This window comes from Oncorhynchus masou, chromosome 15 (assembly GCF_036934945.1).
Source record: "Oncorhynchus masou masou isolate Uvic2021 chromosome 15, UVic_Omas_1.1, whole genome shotgun sequence".
Taxonomy (NCBI): domain Eukaryota; kingdom Metazoa; phylum Chordata; class Actinopteri; order Salmoniformes; family Salmonidae; genus Oncorhynchus; species Oncorhynchus masou.
This window is the reverse complement of record NC_088226.1, coordinates 26,215,235-26,237,367: the sequence shown is the minus strand read 5'-3', so window position 1 is coordinate 26,237,367 and position 22,133 is coordinate 26,215,235. Positions and strand designations below refer to the sequence as shown.

The 22,133-nt window shown below is 44.5% G+C and overlaps 1 protein-coding gene across 1 annotated transcript in view; it reads right to left on the bottom strand.

The window, feature by feature from the left end:
• asphd1 (aspartate beta-hydroxylase domain containing 1) overlaps window positions 1-22,133 on the bottom strand; it is a 59,593-nt gene that overhangs the window by 19,627 nt on the left and 17,833 nt on the right. Inside the window, exons 2-4 of the mRNA XM_064990270.1 lie at window positions 10,215-10,421; window positions 6,766-6,973; window positions 6,319-6,432 (exon numbers count right to left, since the gene is read on the bottom strand). Coding sequence (XP_064846342.1) covers window positions 6,319-6,432; window positions 6,766-6,973; window positions 10,215-10,421 — 529 coding nt within the window. The remainder of the gene's footprint in view (window positions 1-6,318; window positions 6,433-6,765; window positions 6,974-10,214; window positions 10,422-22,133) is intronic.

The following is a 22,133-nucleotide window of genomic DNA, read 5'->3' as shown; positions in this document are numbered from 1 at the left end:
TGTTCTTTAATGTAAATCATCACACCCCCTCCTCTTCCTTCAATCCTGTCTCTCCTGAAAACATTGTAGCCAGGCACAATCAAAGCAGCATATGGAGAGTGTTTATGGAGCCATGTCTCTGAGAGGCAGAGAAAGTCAAGGTTGGAGTCTGTGAGTAGATGTTGAATTTGATCACTTTTTGGAATGACACTACGAATGTTCAAGTGCCCCCTAGTAGTCCCTTGGGCTTAGCTCGTGGGTCCCAGATGACTCGAGAGTGATTGACACACTGAAAAAAGTTAAATTTTCTGTGTTTTCTGACGGCTGGGTTTAGGCCGTTTTGTTTCGTTTTGATTAGGGGCAGTTCGGTAGCGCAATTAACAATCCCTCCCGCCTGCACTGGATGCGGGGAACTAATTAAAATAGCTTGCGTACCAGAAGCAGAGTCAGGGATCGCATATAGCGACTCTGGTATGTTTGAAGAGTCAAAATCTATCCTGGAGTCGGGTGAGTCAAGAGAAACCATAGGACCATAGCACTCACCCACCTCCACAGCGGCGACGACCAGTGGACGAGGCCATCCACCGCTCTCCACTCCGGTGCGTATCACTGGCTCGCATTGGCTTGCAATAAATATTGTGGAAATTGAGCGAGTTGAGATGACTAAACTGCTTGGAGTAAACCTAGATTGTAAACTGTCATGGTCAAATCATATTGATAGAGCAGTAGATAAGATGGGGAGAAGTCTGTCAATAATAAAGAGACACTCTGCCTTCTTACAAGGCAGGTCCTACAGGTCCTAGTTTTGTCGCTCTTTGACTACTGTTCAGTCTTGTGGTCAGGTGCCACGAAAAAGGACTTAGGAAAATTACAATTGGCTCAGAACAGGGCAGCACGGCTGGCCCTTGGATGTACACAGAGAGCTAATATTAATAATATGCATGTCAATCTCTCCTGGCTGAAAGTGGAGGAGAAATTGACTTCATCCCCACTTTTATTTCCGAGCGGTATTGACATGTTGAATGCACCGAGTTGTCTGTCTAAACTACTGGCACACAGCTCGGACACCCATGCATACCCCACAAGACATGCCACAAGAGGTCGCTTCACAGTCCCCAAGTCCAGTACAGACTATGGGAGGCACACAGTACTACATAGAGCCATGACTACATGGAACTCTATTCCACATCAAGAACCTGAAGCAAGCAGTAAAATTAGATAAAAAAACAGATAAAAACACCTTATGGAACAAGGGGGGCAGGTAAGCAACACAAATATTGCCACACACACACACACACACACACACACACACACACACACACACACACACACACACACACACACACACACACACACACACACACACACACACACACACACACACACACACACACACACACAATAACATACGCAATGTAACGGCTGTCATTGGTGGAAGAAGAGGAGGACCAATGCGCAGCGTGGTAAGTGTCCATTATTTTAATGAAACAACTGAACACCAAACAAAACAACTTGAATAAACGAAAAACAGAAACAGTCCTGTAAGGTGATGAAGAAACACTAAACAGAAAATAATCACCCACAACCAAAATGGGGAAAACAGGCTACCTAAGTATGATTCTCAATCAGAGACAACGATCAACAGCTGCCTCTGATTGAGAACAATACCAGGCCAAACACAGAAATACAACAAAGAAAAAAGAACATAGACTACCCACCCCAACTCACGCCCTGACCAAACTAACACAAAGACAAAATAAAGGAACTAAGTTCAGAATGTGACACGCAATATACATACGCATGGATTTAGTACTGTAGATACAGTTGAAGTCGAAAGTTTACATACACCTAAGCCAAATACATTTAAACTCAGTTTTTCACAATTCCTGACATTTAATCCTAGTAACAATTCCATGTTTTAGGTCAGTTAGGATCACCACTTATTTTAAGAATGTGAGATGTCAGAATAATAGTAGAGATAATTATTTATTTCAGCTTTTATTTATTTCATCACATTCCCAGTGGGTCAGAAGTTTACATACACTCAATTTGTATTTGGTAGCATTGCCTTTACATTGTTTAACTTGGGTCCAACTTTTCTGGTATCCTTCCACAAGCTTCCCACAATAAATTTGGTGAATTTTGGCCCATTCCTCCTGACAGAGCTGGTGTAACTGAGTCAGGTTTGTAGGCCTCCTTGCTCGCACACACTTTTTCAGTTCTGCACACACATTTCCTATAAGACTGAGGTCAGGGCTTTGTGATGGCCACTCCAATAGCTTGACTTTGTTGTCCTTAAGCCATTTTTCCACAACTTTGGAAGAATGCTTGGGGTCATTGTCCATATGGAAGACCCATTTGCGACCAAGCTTTAACTTCCTGACTGATGTCTTGAGATGTTGCTTCAATATAACCACAGAATTTTCTTTCCTCATGATGCCATCCATTTTGTGAAGTGCACCAGTCCCTCCTGCAGCAAAGCAAACCCACAAAATGATGCTGTCACCCCCGTGCTTCAAGGTTGGGATGATGTTCTTCGGCTTGCAAGCCTCCCCCTTATTCCTCCAAACATAATGATGGGCATTATGGCCAAACAGTTATATTTTTGTTTCATCAGACCAGAGGACATTTCTCCAAAAAGTATGATCTTTGTGCAGTTGCAAACCGTAGTCTGTCTTTTTTATGGCGGTTTTGGAGCAGTGGCTTCTTCCTTGCTGAGCGGCCTTTCAGGTTATGTAGGACACGTTTTACTGTGGATATAGGGTTAGAGTACTTTCGTACTTGTTTCCTCCAGCATCTTCACAAGGTCCTTTGGGATTGATTTGCACTTTTTCTAACATAATTACGTTAATCTGTAGGAGACGGAACGCGTCTCCTTCCTGTGCGGTATGATGGCTGCATGGTCCCATGGTGTTTAAACTTGCGTACTATTGTTTGTACAGATGAACGTGTTACCTTCAGGCATTTGGAATTTTCTCCCAAGGATGAACCAGACGTGTGGAGGCCTACAATTTTTTTTCATCTAAAGCCATGACATAATTTTCTGGAATTTTCCAAGCTGTTTAAAGGCACAGTCAACATAGTGTATATAAACTTCTGACCCACTGTAATTGTGATACAGTGGATTATAAGCGAAACAATCTGTCTGTAAACATTTTGGGAAAAATTACTTGTCTTGCACAAAGGAGATGTCCTAACTGACAAGAAATTTGTGGAGTTGTTGAAATGTATTGACTCCAACCTATGTGTATGTAATCTTCCGACTTAAACTGTATGTCTATCGACAGTTGTCGTAGTGACATCATGAACATTCTATTGAAGTGGTTATTTGCATAGTTGTTCAGACATGTAGCTAGCTAGCTAAACAATAAACCATAATCGCAACTCATAATATTACAGTAATTGCTGGACTATTAAGCGCACCTGAATATAAACCGCACCCACTGAATTATTAAAAAATATGTATTTTGTACATAAATAAGCTGCACATGTCTAAGCCGCAGGTGCCTACCGGTACATTGAAACAAATTAACTTTACACAGCCTTTAAACGAAACACGGCTTGTAACAAAAATAAATAGGCTTTAACAAAACACGGCTTGTAACAAAAATAAATAGGCTTTAACGAAACACGGCTTGTAACAAAAATTAAAACAGTAGCCTACCAAGAAAGTCATTGGTCACTATCTTCCTCCTCCTGTGCACTGAAACCACTGAAGTCATCTCCTTCGGTGTCTGAGTTGAATAGCCTCAGAATTGCTTCATCCGATGATCGTTTTCATTGTCGCTCTCGTCACTTTCATCCGGAGGCAAATACCCCGCTGAGCTCATGCTGCCCCTTCAACACGCAGCAGTCCAGCCTTTCGAAACCCGTTGATGATAGTGGATTTTTTGACAATGCTCCACGCTGTCAGGACCCACTGGCAGACTTGACCATAAGTTGCTCTTCGCATGCGGCCCGTTTTAGTGAAGGATTTCTCCCCACTTGTCATCCAAGCCTCCCATTGAACACGAAACGCCACCTTAAATGCACGATTTACACTGATGTCGAGTGGCTGCAAATACTTTGGACCATCTGCTTTTCTCCCCTCTGAAAGGTTTGTTGTCTTTTTGCACTGAGTCAGTTCCTCACACCGCTGTTTACAAAGTCTTATAATCGACTCATTAAGGCCAAGCTCCCATGCAGCAGCTCTATTTCCTTTTCCGACAGCCAGATCGATCGCCTTCAACTTGAAAGTTGCATCATATGCATTTCTCCGTGTCTTTGCCATGATGAGGGTGACAAAATTACTACCGTAATCAGAATGATGGGAAGTTTGAGCGTGCTCGATTTACGTCACATTATGTGACGGTGCTCAGTTTTTTGGCGGCATGAATCTTGTGAAAGCGGGAAAAATCCATAAATTAGCCGCGTCATTGTATAAACCGCGAGGTTCAAAGTGTGGGAATAAAGTAGCGGCTTATAGTCCGGAAATTACGGTACTACCCTGCATGAAACTGCAGGTAGCTAATCAACCAGGTTCAATGTTAGCAAGCTAACATTAGGCTATAACTCGCAATGCAAATCATAATATTACTACACAGATCATACGCATAATGTTAACTAGCTAGCTAACAGTACACTTTAACTTGAAAAGAAAATTACTTTCTGACAATTTAGTATCGTGTAATATCTGAAAATGTAGCTTGCTAGACTATCTTACCTTTATACATGGATCGACGCTTCTCCCTCTCTGTCACGGATGCAATGGTTGCCCTTAGGCAGAATTTTCTCCATCTATTTAGCTATCATACCACTGATTTTCAAAACTCGGTCCTCCAGTAAGTGGAGAGCTACTACGTGATATCTTTCAAAAAAGCGGCTTCAGAAAGGATTACCATCGCAGCTCATGGTCTAGACAGAAACATGCTACATGGCAGACCAATCCCATCTCATCTCTCGGCATGTCCAGCCCACTCATTATCTCAGCCAATCATGGCTAGCGGTAAGGTTGCCGTCTTTTTCCGTTGCTGAACCAACTAGGCTTGTAATATAACAATTGTATTCGTATGTACAGATGGCATACAGGTTTGTAATTAAGGCACATGAAAGTTCACATGTTCTAGAAATGCATTTTGATTTAAAAAATAAAGTTTACGTTTAAATGGCGCTTCTGTAAAGTAGAGAAGGGCAACATACGCCTAGTTTCTGAAACGAGTCACATATTAGTTTGGACGCTACAGACGTTTTTGTGAGAACTGAGTTTTGTATTGTCTCATGGTCTGAGAAACACCGCTGTAGCTCTGCCACCCTCCACCAATTTGCCGTTATGCATTATAGTCAACATGAGAATTTGAGGCTTCTAGTCTAAACTAGGCTAGCTAGCCTCTTTGACTGCAGCACGGTCCGTTGATATTTGGAATAACCAAGCGACTTAACGCTAGCTATGTATACTAAACAAGAGATTGCAATACCCAAGCAATTCCACCGTTAGGAAGCCTGAATAGCTAGCCCTAATCTGTGAGCTAGCTAACCTGGCTTAAACGCTATGCAGCGCTTGTTAGCTAGATTGGTTTCAAAAGTTTACTTTGGACTGTAACCGGCAACAGAGCACAATCCATCTCCACGTCCCTCAGCTCAATTCAGCTGAGGTACGGGCACCGAGGAGAGGAGTCACCATCAGACACACCAAGTCCTCTAAAGAATGCTACACAATTGTCAAGAGAACCTGCGCCGCAGACTAGTAGGGGAACAGTGCCCGCCGTCTGCTAATCTTGCACACAAACTGATTCAAGTGAGGGCAGTGTGAGCATGCACCAAGCCCAAAATATACAAAACAACAAACCTGAGTATCTTTTAACTCATTGGGGCTTGGTCGCAAACATGACTTCTTAGACTTATTGCTATAGCCAGGTCAAGCTATCTGACAAATAATTCATTGTTCATCATTAGGAAACTTATGAGAACCATACAATCTTTCACACCTAGCGTCGATAGGGTGAGCACGCTCAACCACTAAGGGACAGTTCATTTGGCGCAATGTAAGACAAATTGTTGCAAATAGTTTGTTTAAGTAGCATGAATCCATCCTGTTCACACTGAGGTTAAGAGCGGAATAATTGAAGGAATGAATGCAATCCTCAAGCTTATCACCTGTGGAAGGTGGGGTTTCCAGCGAGGCGCGGATTTCATTGGCTTTGCCAGGTGGGATTTTAGATCCTTCGACCCAAGTCGCAAGAGTGCGACTCCCCATAGTATGTTGTACCTAAGTTGACTGACTGAAAGGGAACTGGAATCTGAGCACAGCTTGAGTTTGTTTTGAGAGTGACTGCCTTGTTGTGGGAGGTGGTGTTGACTGACCATTATGGGAGACAGTGTGCAGGAAGGAGTCATCCACCAGGAGGCAGTGTCCCTCTGACCAGCACTGAGGCTCTCCTCCCACTACCAGCTCACACTGAGGTGGGGTCTGCACTCCTAAAAAGTGGTGGTGTCAAAAGGATAGATTCATGGCAATTATATAATTACACTGATTTGCATTGTATACATCAGACCTGACTTACATACTAACACTCGTTAACAAACAGTGAAGTAAAAAAACATGTTTGGGGGGTTATGCTGGAGTTAGATAGTTGTGCAAAGCTCATGAGGCATTTATCAAACAATATATCATTAATTTCAATGATCGTTAATATTAGACTGCACATTTAATGGACAAAATCATGCACAGAGAGCATGTAAGCAAAACTTTGTCAAGAACCATACTGAGACCCAATGATATGTGGGCTGGAACATGTCTGTCTCACTCACCGAGGTGGCAGCGTAGGCGAGTATTGGTGGGGCCATACACTCCCCCTAGTGTGGCCCCAGGCCCTAGCAGCCAGAACCCGGCGGCCCCCAGGGAGTTGCTACTTATGAAGGTGCGCAAGGAGAGAAGAGTGCGGTAGGTGCAGGGACAGGAGCGACAGTTCCCTGCTACACACACGCCTGCGCTGTACAAGGGGAACACAGCTTGGCCCTGAGAGAGACACATAGACCTGTTACACATAGACCTGCCTTGTCACACAAACTACTGTGTTAAATAAATGTTACACACACACCACTGCACCATACAAACACAGCTATTTCAAACCCATGTACCCACACGTGTTTGTATTGTATGCATTTCAAACTGCTGCACTGCAAGCACGTTAGCACTTATTTTTTATGTAATAGTTCTGACAAAGTTGCCTCAATGCTTTTCCACTATACAAATAAGGAGAACGTAGCCATGTGGCTTTTGTAGGCTGGTATTTAGTTTAATACTTACATTTGTGTGTCATTATTTGTATCATCGATAGAGCCTAGGGGAGAATGGGCTAAGAGCGTCTGCTAAATGACTTAAATGTAAATGTAAATGTAGATTTGACCAAATATTTAAGAAGAGGTCATCATTTCATTGAGACTATGAAGGAAGAAACCACATGGAAAAAGTGGTAAGGAAAACGGTCCAAAAAACATATTTTCATTAAGTCAAATTAACGTACTGTGTTAGAGGTTTCATTATACTTGTCTTTAAGCCAAAGTAGTTAATTTTAAGAATGTTCTATACATCAGTTGGGGTCTCTATAAGTTTCAATATGAGGTCCTAAACCTAGCATGAAAGTGCATCGTTCTAGCTCAGTGGGTTAATATAGTCAAAATGTTTGTCTTCGGGCAAGTTGTGGCAATCGGAGGAGTTGAGATGGGACTTCGAATACCAGAGGGACAGGCTAATGGCTACTGGCAAGCAGATTGTCCTTTCCGGTCCTATCCCAACATACGATCGTGGAGTTGATCGCTTCTTCCGGCTATTTGCACTGGACTCATGGATGAAATCCAACTCTGACCTGAAAAAGTGTTGGATTTTATCGACAACTTTGATTTATTTTGTGAGCAACCTCCGTTGTCAAAAATGGAAGGCCTGAATAGAAGAGGAGCTAGAATGCAGAGTTCTAATATTGCAAATATACTAAACAAGTGATAGGATTTCAGTCCTGGTCCTCAACAGCTAACCCTCATTTATTCTTGTATCAAGCCAGACATACAGTATTTTTAAACAAGGGGTTACCTACCGAACATAGCATGTTTGTGCTAGAGACTGACCATCTGATCTGAAAACCTGCAGCTGTAGGCTTGGCCTGATTCATGTAAATACCAGAAGTTTGATTTCGAAAATGGATTTTATAGTAATTCTGGCTTCTCAAACCAACGCAAACAGATAGGCTGAAAGATATTTGTATTGAGCTAAACCAACCTACCCCAACTTTAAACACCCTGATGAATCTACTCTTTTAGATATTACTCTGACAAATGTCTCTCATAAGTATATAGCCAATGGAATATTTGCTAATGAGCTGTGACCATTGTCCAATTGCCTGAATAAAATATGTTAAACTACCTAAATCTCAGCCATTCATTATCACAGATCTATTTTTATTTGTTTTAATGAGTAACATTTGTCTTGCCTGGGATTGTGTGACTGGGGGGGGGGGGGGGGTATCCATCTCTGAGTCGGATCTGGCCTTTAATTGTTTTACCTCTCTGTTCAACTCTGTTGCAGATAAGCATGCTCCGTTTAAAATACTAAGGGTAACAGACAGATCTAATCCTTGATTCACCCATGAATTGTCTGAAAAAGTACAGGAAAGAAACTTAACCTGGGCTAAGGCTAGGTTGACTGATTATGCATCTGATTGGCAGTCATTTGAGATATAGACGTCTAACTCTGATTAGAAAGGCAAAATTGACATCTTACATTTTCTGAGCGTGGTGGAAATCCAGCTAACTTCTGGAAAGTAGTCAAGTCCTTGAAGCTAAATTTCACCCCCTTATTGCCCCAGCAGGTTATGACAATCCCTGGTCCTCTAATAGATCAAATGAACATTTTTGATGCTTTAAATAGCTATTTTGCCTCAGCTGGCCACCTATTTGAAAGAATAGTTTCTGAAAATTCCTTTAATTCCAACGTTATTGAAATAATAATATTTTTTTTTAAACTGCTTGCAGAGAATGATCCACTCCTAGGCACACATTCTTTATTTTCAACCGTTTGTTGTCTCTGACATTTGTTGTCTCAAGTGCCTTGCTAAAAATTCATGTAAAAAAATCTCTGCCTCACTTATTGCAGAAACATGAACCTATATTTTTTACTTGACAATTGTTTCTGGTATTATCCCTAAGATCTGGAAAGCGGCACATGTCCTCCCCATACACAAAGGCGGAGACCATTTGACTTAGCTTGGAAATTGGATGGTAGTTATCTATCTTGCATTGTCAAAGTATTAGAATCCCTGGCCAACTCTCAGCTAAGAAATTTTAACTTATCATTCTATTCTTAATGTGCACCAATCTGGTTTTAGACCTGGACATAGCATAATTTCAGCTGCTATGCTTGTCTTAGATGATATGTTAAATTGCTTAGATCATAAAAAATATTGTGCTTCCTTATTTATACACCTGTCCCCCACTACCTACTAATTCAAAGGTTTCTTGCAAGTGGTTTAAGAAATACTTGATAGACAGAACTTAATGTGTATTTTCTGATGGGAGAGAGCAGCGCGAAACGGTGCTAAAATAGTTGTATATAGTTATTGCTCACCATATGTCTTTGGCAGAGGGAAAAGTGAGAGTCATGAGATTATGAGTGTTGATCAGTCATGTAAATTAAAGTGCTGAAAACGACTTGGCCCCCTATTTAAAAAGAAGATGGAGAACAAGCTATGATGGAAAAAATATTGGAGTTTTGGTGCAGGTAAAGCAAACTAGCACAAAAATAATATTGCGATATTGTCAAAACAATTCGATATATCTTCAAAAATAATATCCCGACATGTAACTGTATAGATCCAACTTTGTCAAGGTCGCACACCAGTTCAGCCGGCCGAAGTGAATTGGCTAAAGAAATTAGGTAGCTAGTCAGTTCAGCCCCCCTTTAAATAAACTTCCGGTGGATTGTGGCATAGCAAGAGTTAGAAGTGCAAACTTGTTGCACCAAAGCTTAGTGGAAGCTTGACTGCATCGGTGCAGACTGCCTCCATTTGAAGTAAATGACAGGCTCAGAGGCTATGGAGACGTTAAAAATGTATTCCTTCTCCCTCTGTTTTGGAAGGACTGTTTTGTGACATGACTGGATCTGTGAAAGCTATGTAAGAGAACCCTTGCTTTCACCTAATTGTCCAATCAGGTTAGATCAGTGACTGAACAGGTACATGCACATTGGGAGTTGTAGGTTTGTGTACCTTAGATCCCAGGCCGGTCCAGCCAATCTTTGGATCAATGCCTCTCTGGTAGACCGCCTGAAACTCTGCAAGGATTATGGGATAGTTGGCCTCCAAGACCTCAATGTCATGTCGATGGGCGTCACGTGGGAAAAAAGGAATGCTGGGGACATCTGGGAGGAAGAAGAGATGAGGCTTTTGGATGGAGGAGCGATCATTTAATGTGGCCTGAGAAAGACAAATCACAGAGAAAGATTCATACATTCTAGAGAAAGAACTAAACAGACATTGGTTAATACACATGTATTGTAATTGTTTTACACTGAGGATGAAAACAAACAAAAACATGCAAGGGATGTTTTGTAAATATTTTTATGTTTGCTTTCTGTTCTTTAAATGCCAACCACCAGGACACCAAACACACACAGGGAGACTGGGAACAACATATAGCAGCACCCCCGAAGCAGGTTAGTGATTGTCTGTCTTATCTGAAATAAATAAAACAAATCATATTCTAATGCTATCCAAGGCCTTTATACACACAAATGGTTACTCTTTCAGTAGCATATAACATGTATTAATTACAGTGTTAGAATGTTGCATTCAGAATGACTGCTCATTAGCTTGAAGGGGGATCCCTCGAGGCCCAGTGGTTCTAGTGTTAAAACAGATCAATATCTTCGGTTTTGTACTGTTGATTTTGTCATACACACACATGCAGGACTTAGAAAAGTATAGCTGTGTTCTTTCTCAAATGGCATGGATAATTCTGGGTGTTCACTATAAAAGTCACTGACCGCACACCAATACATGGATTTGAGAGTAAAACAATCACTGAAATAACAGCAAACACTTGTAGGGATCATGATTTGTTGAAGTTAAATAACAGAAAAAGTGGTTTGTTTCATTTCATAATGGCAGCCTCTCGAAACCAACATCCGACTTTCCAAAATATAGATAGCAGCCTTACAATTCCTCATCTCACCAACCATATACAGTGGGGAGAAGTATTTGATACACTGCCGATTTTGCAGGTTTTCCTACTTACAAAGCCGCTACACAGTCTACTGTTAATTTTTATTGTTTATTTAACTTTATATATTCACTTTATATATTATCTACCTCACTTGCTTTGGCAATGTTAACACATGTTTCCCATGCCAAATAAAGCCCTTGAATTGAATTGTAGAGAGAGTTTAGAGAGAGGGTGTAGAGAGACAGGATAGAGAGAGAGAAAGAGAGAGAGAGAGAGAGGGTAGAGAGCGAGAGGGTAATTGTGGACAGGTTTCAGCAAGTTGCAACATACAGAAATATCTTTTTTTCATAAACAAGCTCTAAATCATGTTTGATGCACTCTGGATGTCCAATTTTTGCTGTGCTGTTTATTAGAGACGATATGAACAAGGTGGACAATTTTCAGCAAGTTGCAACATAAAAAAAAACGTTTTTTTCATAAACAAGCTCTAAATCATGTTCGATGCACTCTGGATGTCCAATTTTTGCTGTGCTGCCTCCTTGAGATGAAATGAACATTGTGTACAGTTTTCAGCAAGTTGCAACATACAGAAATAACATTTTTTTCATAAACAAGCTCTAAATTATGTTTGATGCACTCTGGATGTCCAATTTTTGCTGTGCTGTCTATTTGAGATTAAATGAACATTGTGGACAGGTTTCAGCAAGTTGCAACATTGAAATGCAAAAAAAACTTTTTTTCCATAAACAAGCTCTAAATCATGTTTGATGCACTCTGGATGTCCAATTTTTGCTGTGCGGTTTATTAGAGACGATATGAACAAGGTGGACAATTTTCAGCAAGTTGCAACATACAAAAAAAACGTTTTTTTCATAAACAAGCTCTAAATCATGTTCGATGTACTCTGGATGTCCAAATCACATTGTATGATTTTTAAGTAATTCATTTTCATTTTATTGCATGGCATAAGTATTTGATCACCTACCAACCAGTAAGAATTCCGGCTCTCACAGACCTGTTAGTTTTTCTTTAAGAAGCCCTCCTGTTCTCCACTTATTACCTGTATTAACTGCACCTGTTTGAACTCATTACCTGTATAAAAGACACCTGTCCACACACTCAATCAAACAGACTCCAACCTCTCCACAATGGCCAAGACCAGAGAGCTGTATAAAGACATCAGGGTTAAATTGTAGACCTGGCTAGGATGAGCTACAGGATAATAGGCAAGCAGCGTGGTGAGAAGGCAACAACTGTTGGCGCAATTATTAGAAAATGGAAGAAGTTCAAGATGACGGTCAATCACCCTCGGTCTCGGGCTCCATGCAAGATCTCACCTCGTGGGGCATCAATGATCATGAGGAAGGTGAGGGATCAGCCCAGAACTACACGGCAGGACCTGGTCAATGACCTGAAGAGAGCTGGGACCACAGTCTCAAAGAAAACCATTAGCACACACACTACGCCGTCATGGATTAAAATTCTGCAGCACACGCAAGGTCACCCTGCTCAAGCCAGTGCATGTACAGGCCCATCTGAAGTTTGCCAATGACCATCTGGATGATCCAGAGGAGGAATGGGAGAAGGTCATGTGGTCTGATGAGACAAAAATAGAGCTTTTTGGTCTAAACTCCACTCGCCGTATTTGGAGGAAGAAGAAGGATGAGTACAACCCCAAGAACACCATCCCAACCGTGAAGCATGGAGGTGGAAACAACATTCTTTGGGGATGCTTTTCTGCAAAGGGGACAGGACGACTGCACCGTATTGAGGGGAGGATGGATAGGGCCATGTTTCGCGAGATCTTGGCCAACAACCTCCTTCCCTCAGTAAAAGCATTGAAGATGGGTCGTGGCTTCCAGCATGACAACGACCCGAAACACACAGCCAGGGCAACCAAGGAGTGGCTCCGTAAGAACCATCTCAAGGTCCTGGAGTGGCCTAGCCAGTCTCCAGACCTGAACCCAATCAGAAAATCTTTGGAGGAAGCTGAAAGTCCGTATTGCCCAGTGACAGCCCTGAAACCTGAAGGATCTGGAGAAGGTCTGTATAGAGGAGTGGGCCAAAATCCCTGATGCAGTGTGTGCAAACATGGTCAAGAACTACAGGAAACGTATGAACTCTGTAATTGCAAACAAAGGTTTCTGTACCAAATATTTAGTTCTGCTTTTCTGATGTATCAAATACTTATGTCATGCAATAAAATGCAAATTAATTACTTAAAAATCATACAATGTGATTTTCTGGAGTTTTGTTTTAGATTCCGTCTCTCACAGTTGAAGTGTACCTATGATAAAAAATTACAGACCTCTACATGCGTAGGAAAGTAGGAAAACCTGGAAAATCGACAGTGTATCAAATACCTGTTCTCCCCACTGTATATGATTCCAAGTTTCCGTGTGGTCTTTGTATAATGTACATATATATATATACAACCCACATTTTTTGACCCTGTTCAATTGATTTCAACTTGATATCAATATGATTGATGAAGAAAATAGTGTTGTGTTCACCTTTCCAAGTTGGCGACTCACTTGAAACAAAATGTAGAAATTCAAAATGTAGCTGGCTGTCTTCTACAAGTTGTCCTAAACCAGTGAAATCGACTGCATTCGGAAAGTATTCAGAACCCATGACTTTTTCCACATTTTGTTACATTACAGCCTTATTCTAAAATTGATTACAATTTCCCCCCCCCTCATCCACACACACACACACACACACACACACACACACACACACACACACACACACACACACACACACACACACACACACACACCCTACCCCACAATGACAAAACAAAAATGGGTTAAGAACTGTTTGCAAATTTATGAAAATAAAAACAGAAATATTACATATGTATTCAGACGCTTTACTCAGTGCTTTGTTGAAGAGCCTTGGGCAGCGATTACAGACTCAAGTCTTCTTGGGTATGATGCAACAAGTTTGGCACACCTGTATTTTTGTGAGTTTCTCCCATTCTTCTCTGCAGATCCTCTCAAGCTCTGTCAGGTTAGATGGGGAGAGTCGCTGCACAGCTATTTTCAGGTTTCTCCAGAGATGTTCAATCGGGTTCAAGTCCTGTTGTCCTGTTGGAAAGTGAACCTTTCCAGAGTGATCATCTGGTTCTCGGTCACCTCCCTGACCAAGGCCCTTCCATTTAAGAATGATGTAAGCAACTCTGTTCTTGGGGACATTCATGGCTGCAAAATATTTTTGGAACCCTTCCCGAGATCTGTGCCTCAACACAATCCTGTCTTGGAGCTCTACGGAGCTTGGTTTTTGCTCTGACATGCACTGTCAACTGTGGGACCTTATACAGACAGGTTTATGCCTTTCCAAATCATGTCCAATCAATTGAATTTACCACTGAGGGACTCCAGTCAAGTTGTAGAAACATCAAGGATGCTCAGACCATAGCAAATGGTCTGAATACTTGTGTAAATAAGGTGTTTATTGTTAATACATTTGCAAACATTTCTAAAAACCTGTTTTTGCTTTATCATTATGGGGTGTTGTGTGTAGATTGAGTGGGAAATCATTTTAGAATAAGGATGTAACGTAAGAAAATGTGGAAAAAGTCAAGGGGTCTGAAAACTTAAAACATTTTCTTAAACAGGACATGCAACCTGACTCTTTCCCCCACCCAACTCTCCTTCTATTGATTTCAACTTGATAAATGCAAGTGTCGCGTTTCTCTTTACGTTTTGGTGACCCCCAAACCAAAATGTTCTTTGGGTGGTGGACCATTCTTGATAAACACAGGAAACTGTTGAGCATAAAAAACCCAGCAGCGTTGAAGTTCTTGACACAAATCGTTGCGTCTGGCACCTACTAGCATACCCCATTCAAACATTTTGATTTTTGTAATTTAGCAGACGCTCTTATCCAGAGCGATTTACAGGAGCAAAAAGTGCCTTGCTCAAGGGCACAGACATTTTCGGCTCAGGGATTCAAACCAGCGACCTATTGGTTACTGGCCCAACGTTCTTAACTGCAAGGCTACCTTTAATATTTGGTTGTGTCCATTCACCCTCTGAATGGCACAAACACAATCCATGTCTCAAGGCTTGAACATTTCTTTAACTTGTCCTCCCCTCGCCTGCCTTTCTCTAAACAGAATATTCAGTCAACCTTTTAATCTGTTCTTGATTATGGTGATATTATTTATCAAAGTGCAGCTTTCACTACTCTTAAACCTTTGGATGCCATCTATACCATAGTGCCCTTCATTTTGTTACAGGTGACAGTTTTGATACTCATCACTGCATCCTGTATCAAAAAGGTTGGCTGAACTTGGCTAAAGACCCATAGATCTCTACATTACTCCCTTTTTGTTTACAAGGCCCTACTTCATAAACTTCTGTCTTATCTAACTTTACTGTTGAAGTATAGATGCCCGAGTTGCCACACTGTTCACAGGATTGGTTAACTCAAGGTTCCTAGGGTCTCCATCGAGCTAGGTAAATCAGCTTTTAGTTTTAATGCACCGTATTGCTGGAACAAAACTCAAAAATAAAATTCTTCTTGATGTTCTGGTGCCATTCAGGCAATTTAAAGTATTGACTGGGGATTTATTTGTGGAGGAATGTAACTATTTTTTGGGGTGATTTGTGATGTTTTATTTGTGATTCCGATGACCATGCTGTTGTATTACATTTACATTTACATTTAAGTCATTTAGCAGACGCTCTTATCCAGAGCGACTTACAAATTGGTGAATTCACCTTCTGACATCCAGTGGAACAGCCACTTTACAATAGTGCATCTAAATCATTAAGGGGGGGGTGGTGAGAAGGATTACTTATCCTATCCTAGGTATTCCTTGAAGAGGTGGGGTTTCAGGTGTCTCCGGAAGGTGGTGATCGACTCCGCTGTCCTGGCGTCGTGAGGGAGTTTGTTCCACCATTGGGGGGCCAGAGCAGCGAACAGTTTTGACTGGGCTGAGCGGGAACTGTACTTCCTCAATGGTAGGGAGGCGAGCAGGCCAGAGGTGGATGAACGCAGTGCCCTTGCTTGGGTGTAGGGCCTGATCAGAGCCTGGAGGTACTGCGGTGCCGTTCCCCTCACAGCTCCGTAGGCAAGCACCATGGTCTTGTAGCGGATGCGAGCTTCAACTGGAAGCCAGTGGAGAGAGCGGAGGAGCGGGGTGACGTGAGAGAACTTGGGAAGGTTGAACACCAGACGGGCTGCGGCGTTCTGGATGAGTTGTAGGGGTTTAATGGCACAGGCAGGGAGCCCAGCCAACAGCGAGTTGCAGTAATCCAGACGGGAGATGACAAGTGCCTGGATTAGGACCTGCGCCGCTTCCTGTGTGAGGCAGGGTCGTACTCTGCGGATGTTGTAGAGCATGAACCTACAGGAACGGGCCACCGCCATGATGTTGGTTGAGAACGACAGGGTGTTGTCCAGGATCACGCCAAGGTTCTTAGCGCTCTGGGAGGAGGACACAATGGAGTTGTCAACCGTGATGGCGAGATCATGGAACGGGCAGTCCTTCCCCGGGAGGAAGAGCAGCTCCGTCTTGCCGAGGTTCAGCTTGAGGTGGTGATCCGTCATCCACACTGATATGTCTGCCAGACATGCAGAGATGCGATTCGCCACCTGGTCATCAGAAGGGGGAAAGGAGAAGATTAATTGTGTGTCGTCTGCATAGCAATGATAGGAGAGACCATGTGAGGTTATGACAGAGCCAAGTGACTTGGTGTATAGCGAGAATAGGAGAGGGCCTAGAACAGAGCCCTGGGGGACACCAGTGGTGAGAGCGCGTGGCGAGGAGACAGATTCTCGCCACGCCACCTGGTAGGAGCGACCTGTCAGGTAGGACGCAATCCAAGCGTGGGCCGCGCCGGAGATGCCCAACTCGGAGAGGGTGGAGAGGAGGATCTGATGGTTCACAGTATCGAAGGCAGCCGATAGGTCTAGAAGGATGAGAGCAGAGGAGAGAGAGTTAGCTTTAGCAGTGCGGAGCGCCTCCGTGATACAGAGAAGAGCAGTCTCAGTTGAATGACTAGTCTTGAAACCTGACTGATTTGGATCAAGAAGGTCATTCTGAGAGAGATAGCGGGAGAGCTGGCCAAGGACGGCACGTTCAAGAGTTTTGGAGAGAAAAGAAAGAAGGGATACTGGTCTGTAGTTGTTGACATCGGAGGGATCGAGTGTAGGTTTTTTCAGAAGGGGTGCAACTCTCGCTCTCTTGAAGACGGAAGGGACGTAGCCAGCGGTCAGGGATGAGTTGATGAGCGAGGTGAGGTAAGGGAGAAGGTCTCCGGAAATGGTCTGGAGAAGAGAGGAGGGGATAGGGTCAAGCGGGCAGGTTGTTGGGCGGCCGGCCGTCACAAGAAGCGAGATTTCATCTGGAGAGAGAGGGGAGAAAGAGGTCAGAGCACAGGGTAGGGCAGTGTGAGCAGAACCAGCGGTGTCGTTTGACTTAGCAAACGAGGATCGGATGTCGTCGACCTTCTTTTCAAAATGGTTGACGAAGTCATCTGCAGAGAGGGAGGAGGGGGGAGGGGGAGGAGGATTCAGGAGGGAGGAGAAGGTGGCAAAGAGCTTCCTAGGGTTAGAGGCAGATGCTTGGAATTTAGAGTGGTAGAAAGTGGCTTTAGCAGCAGAGACAGAGGAGGAAAATGTAGAGAGGAGGGAGTGAAAGGATGCCAGGTCCGCAGGGAGGCGAGTTTTCCTCCATTTCCGCTCGGCTGCCCGGAGCTCTGTTCTGTGAGCTCGCAATGAGTCATCGAGCCACGGAGCGGGAGGGGAGGACCGAGCCGGCCTGGAGGATAGGGGACATAGAGAGTCAAAGGATGCAGAAAGGGAAGAGAGGAGGGTTGAGGAGGCAGAATCAGGAGAAAGGTTGGAGAAGGTATGAGCAGAGGGAAGAGATGATAGGATGGAAGAGGAGAGAGTAGCGGGGGAGAGAGAGCGAAGGTTGGGACGGCGCGATACCATCCGAGTAGGGGCAGTGTGGGAAGTGTTGGATGAGAGCGAGAGGGAAAAGGATACAAGGTAGTGGTCGGAGACTTGGAGGGGAGTTGCAATGAGGTTAGTGGAAGAACAGCATCTAGTAAAGATGAGGTCGAGCGTATTGCCTGCCTTGTGAGTAGGGGGGAAGGTGAGAGGGTGAGGTCAAAAGAGGAGAGGAGTGGAAAGAAGGAGGCAGAGAGGAATGAGTCAAAGGTAGACGTGGGGAGGTTAAAGTCGCCCAGGACTGTGAGAGGTGAGCCGTCCTCAGGAAAGGAGCTTATCAAGGCATCAAGCTCATTGATGAACTCTCCGAGGGAACCTGGAGGGCGATAAATGATAAGGATGTTAAGCTTGAAAGGGCTGGTAACTGTGACAGCATGGAATTCAAAGGAGGCGATAGATAGATGGGTAAGGGGAGAGAGAGAGAATGACCACTTGGGAGAGATGAGGATCCCGGTGCCACCACCCCGCTGACCAGAAGCTCTCGGGGTGTGCGAGAACACGTGGGCGGACGAAGAGAGAGCAGTAGGAGTAGCAGTGTTATCTGTGGTGATCCATGTTTCCGTCAGTGCCAGGAAGTCGAGGGACTGGAGGGAGGCATAGGCTGAGATGAACTCTGCCTTGTTGGCCGCAGATCGGCAGTTCCAGAGGCTACCGGAGACCAGGAACTCCACGTGGGTCGTGCGCGCTGGGACCACCAGATTAGGGTGGCCGCGGCCACGCGGTGTGGAGCGTTTGTATGGTCTGTGCAGAGAGGAGAGAACAGGGATAGATAGACACATAGTTGACAGGCTACAGAAGAGGCTACGCTAATGCAAAGGAGATTGGAATGACAAGTGGACTACACGTCTCGAATGTTCAGAAAGTTAAGCTTACGTAGCAAGAATCTTATTGACTAAAATGATTGAAATGATACAGTACTGCTGGAGTAGGCTAGCTGGTAGTGGCTGCGATGTTGACACTACACTAATCAAGTCGTTCCGTCGAGTGTAATAGTTTCTACAGTGCTGCTATTCGGGGGCTAGCTGGCTAGCTAGCAGGTTGATTGCGTTACGTTACCTTAAAAGAACGACAATAGCTGGCTAGCTAACCTAGAAAATCGCTCTAGGCTACACAATTGTCTTAGATACAAAGACGGCTATGTAGCTAGCTAGCTACGATCAAACAAAACAAACCGTTGTACTGTAATAGTTACTACAGTGCTGCTATTCGGGGGCTAGCTGGCTAGCTACGTAAAAGAACGACAATAGCTGGCCAGCTAACCTAGAAAATTGCTCTAGACTACACAATTGTCTTAGATACAAAGACGGCTATGTAGCTGGCTAGCTACGATCAAACAAATCAAACCGTTGTACTGTAATGAAGTGAAATGAAAATGTGATACTACCTGTGGAGCGACGCGGAATGTTGACCGGGTAGTTGAAGTTCAATTCGGTAGAGGTTGGCTAGCTGTTGGCTAGCTGGCTAGCAGCATCTCCTACGTTAAGGACGACAAATAGCTGGCTAGCTAACCTCGGTAAATTAAGATAATCACTCTAAGTCTACACACTCTAAACTGCACAATTATCTTGGATACGAAGACAGCGAAGACAACTATGTAGCTAGCTGACACTACGCTAATCGAGTCGTTCAGTTGAGTGTAATAGTTTCTACAGTGCTGGTGGACAGTGGATGTTAGCTAGCTGCTTAGCTAGCTGCTGGGCAGATACGTTAGGACGACGAAATACGATAATTATGCAATTATCTTTGATACAAAGACGGCTATGTAGCTAGCTAAGAAGAAATTGCTAAGATTAGACAAATCAAACCGTTGTACTATAACGAAATGTAATGAAAAGTTATACTACCTGCGGACCGAAGTGTAGATGCGACCGCTCGCTCCAACCGGAACCGGATGGACTATCATACAGGGTGTATTATACAGGGTGTATTTGAAAAGGAGGTAAATAAAAGGTAATAAGTGGTCAATAAAAGGTAATAAAAGGCAATAAAAGGAAAAAAATGTAATAAAAGGCATTGAAGTGGATTTAACAAATTACATCAATAAGGGATCATAGCTTTCACCTGGTCAGTCTACTGTATGTCATGGAATGAGCAGGTGTTCCTGATGTTTTGTATACTCAGTATATATAAAAAAAATGTATCTGCATATTTGTTATTGATTTGAAATTGGGCTATTTATCTAAATGTCTGGTCAAAAGGAAGCATCAACAGCATCATTATTGTGCGTGCGAAGCAACACTACTATTAATGACACTTACACAATTAATTATTATTATTATTATTATTATTATTATTACCTACAGCTTTAATACGAAAGTGTAACGGTTCTCGTCTGTCAAAGAAGAAGCGGACCAAAATGCAGTGTGGTATTTGAGACATGTTTAATGACGAATGAAAAACGAACTATACAAAAACAACAAACGGAACAAAAACCTATACAGCCTATCTGGTGACAACAAACACAGAGACAGGAACAATCACCCACGAACGGGACGTGGACCCCACTCTATTAATGTCTTAATCCCTCCTCCTCACGTCCTATGATAGTCCACCCTTGCTGCCGACCATGGCCTAGTAGTCCTCACCCAGAACCCCACTGAACTGAGGGGCAGCTCGGGACTGAGGGGCAGCTCGGGACTGAGGGGCAGCTCGGCACTGAGGGGAAGCCCGGCACTGAGAGGAAGCTCAGGCAGGTAGTTGGATCCGGCAGATCCTGACTGGCTGGCGGGTCTGGCAGATCCTAGCTGACTGGCGGATCTGGAAGAGTCTGGCTGACTGGCGGATCTGGAAGAGTCTGGCGGATCCTGGCAGACTGACGCATCTGGCTGCTCCATGCTGACTGGCGGCTCTGGCTGCTCCATGCTGACTGGCGGCTCTGGCTGCTCCATGCTGACTGGCGGCTCTGGCAGCTTCTTGCAGACTGGCAGCTCCTTGCAGACTGGCAGCTCCTTGCAGACTGGCAGCTCCTTGCAGACTGGCAGCTCTGGCTGCTCCATGCAGACTGGCAGCTCCATGCAGACTGGCAGCTCTGGCTGCTCCATGCAGACTGGCAGCTCCATGCAGACTGGCAGCTCTGGCTGCTCCATGCAGACTGGCAGCTCTGGCTGCTCCATGCAGACTGGCAGCTCCATGCAGACTGGCAGCACTGGCTGCGCTGAACAGGCAGGAGACTCCAGCAGTGCTGTAGAGGAGGAAGGCATTGGCAGCGCTGAACAGGCGGGAGACTCCGACAGCGCAGGAGAGGAGGAAGGCTCGGGCAGCGCTGAACAGGCGGGAGACTCCGACAGCGCAGGAGAGGAGGAAGGCTCCGGCAGCGCTGGAGAGGCGAGGCGCACTGTAGGCCTAATGCGTGGTGCTGGCACTGGTGGTACTGGGCCGAGGACACGCACAGGAAGCCTGGTGCGGAGGGCTGGTGTGTGGAGGTGGTACTGGGTAGACCGGACCGTGCAGGCGCACTGGAGCTCTTGAGCACCGAGCCTGCCCAACCTTACCCGGTTGAATACTCCCGGTCGCTCTGCCAGTGCGGCGAGGTGGAATAGCCCGCACTGGGCTATGCAGGCGAACCGGGGACACCGTGCGCAAGGCTGGTGCCATGTAAGCCGGCCCAAGGAGACGCACTGGGGACCAGATGCGTAGAGTCGGCTTCATGGCATTTGGCTCGACGCCCAATCTAGCCCGGCCGATACGCGGAGCTGGAATATACCGCACTGGAGACACCGTGCGCACCACAGCATAACACGGTGCCTGCCCGGTCTCTCTAGCCCCCGGTAACCACAGGAAGTTGGCGTAGGTCTCCTACCTAGCGTCGCCATACTCCCTGTGAGCACCCCCCAAGAAATTTTTGGGGCTGACTCTCAGGCTTCCATCCGCGTCGCCGTGCTGCCTCCTCATACCAGCGCCTCTCAGCTTTCGACGCCTCCAGTTCTTCTTTGGAGCGGCGATATTCTCCAGGCTGATCCCAGGGTCCTTCTCCGAACAATTCGTCCTCCCATGTC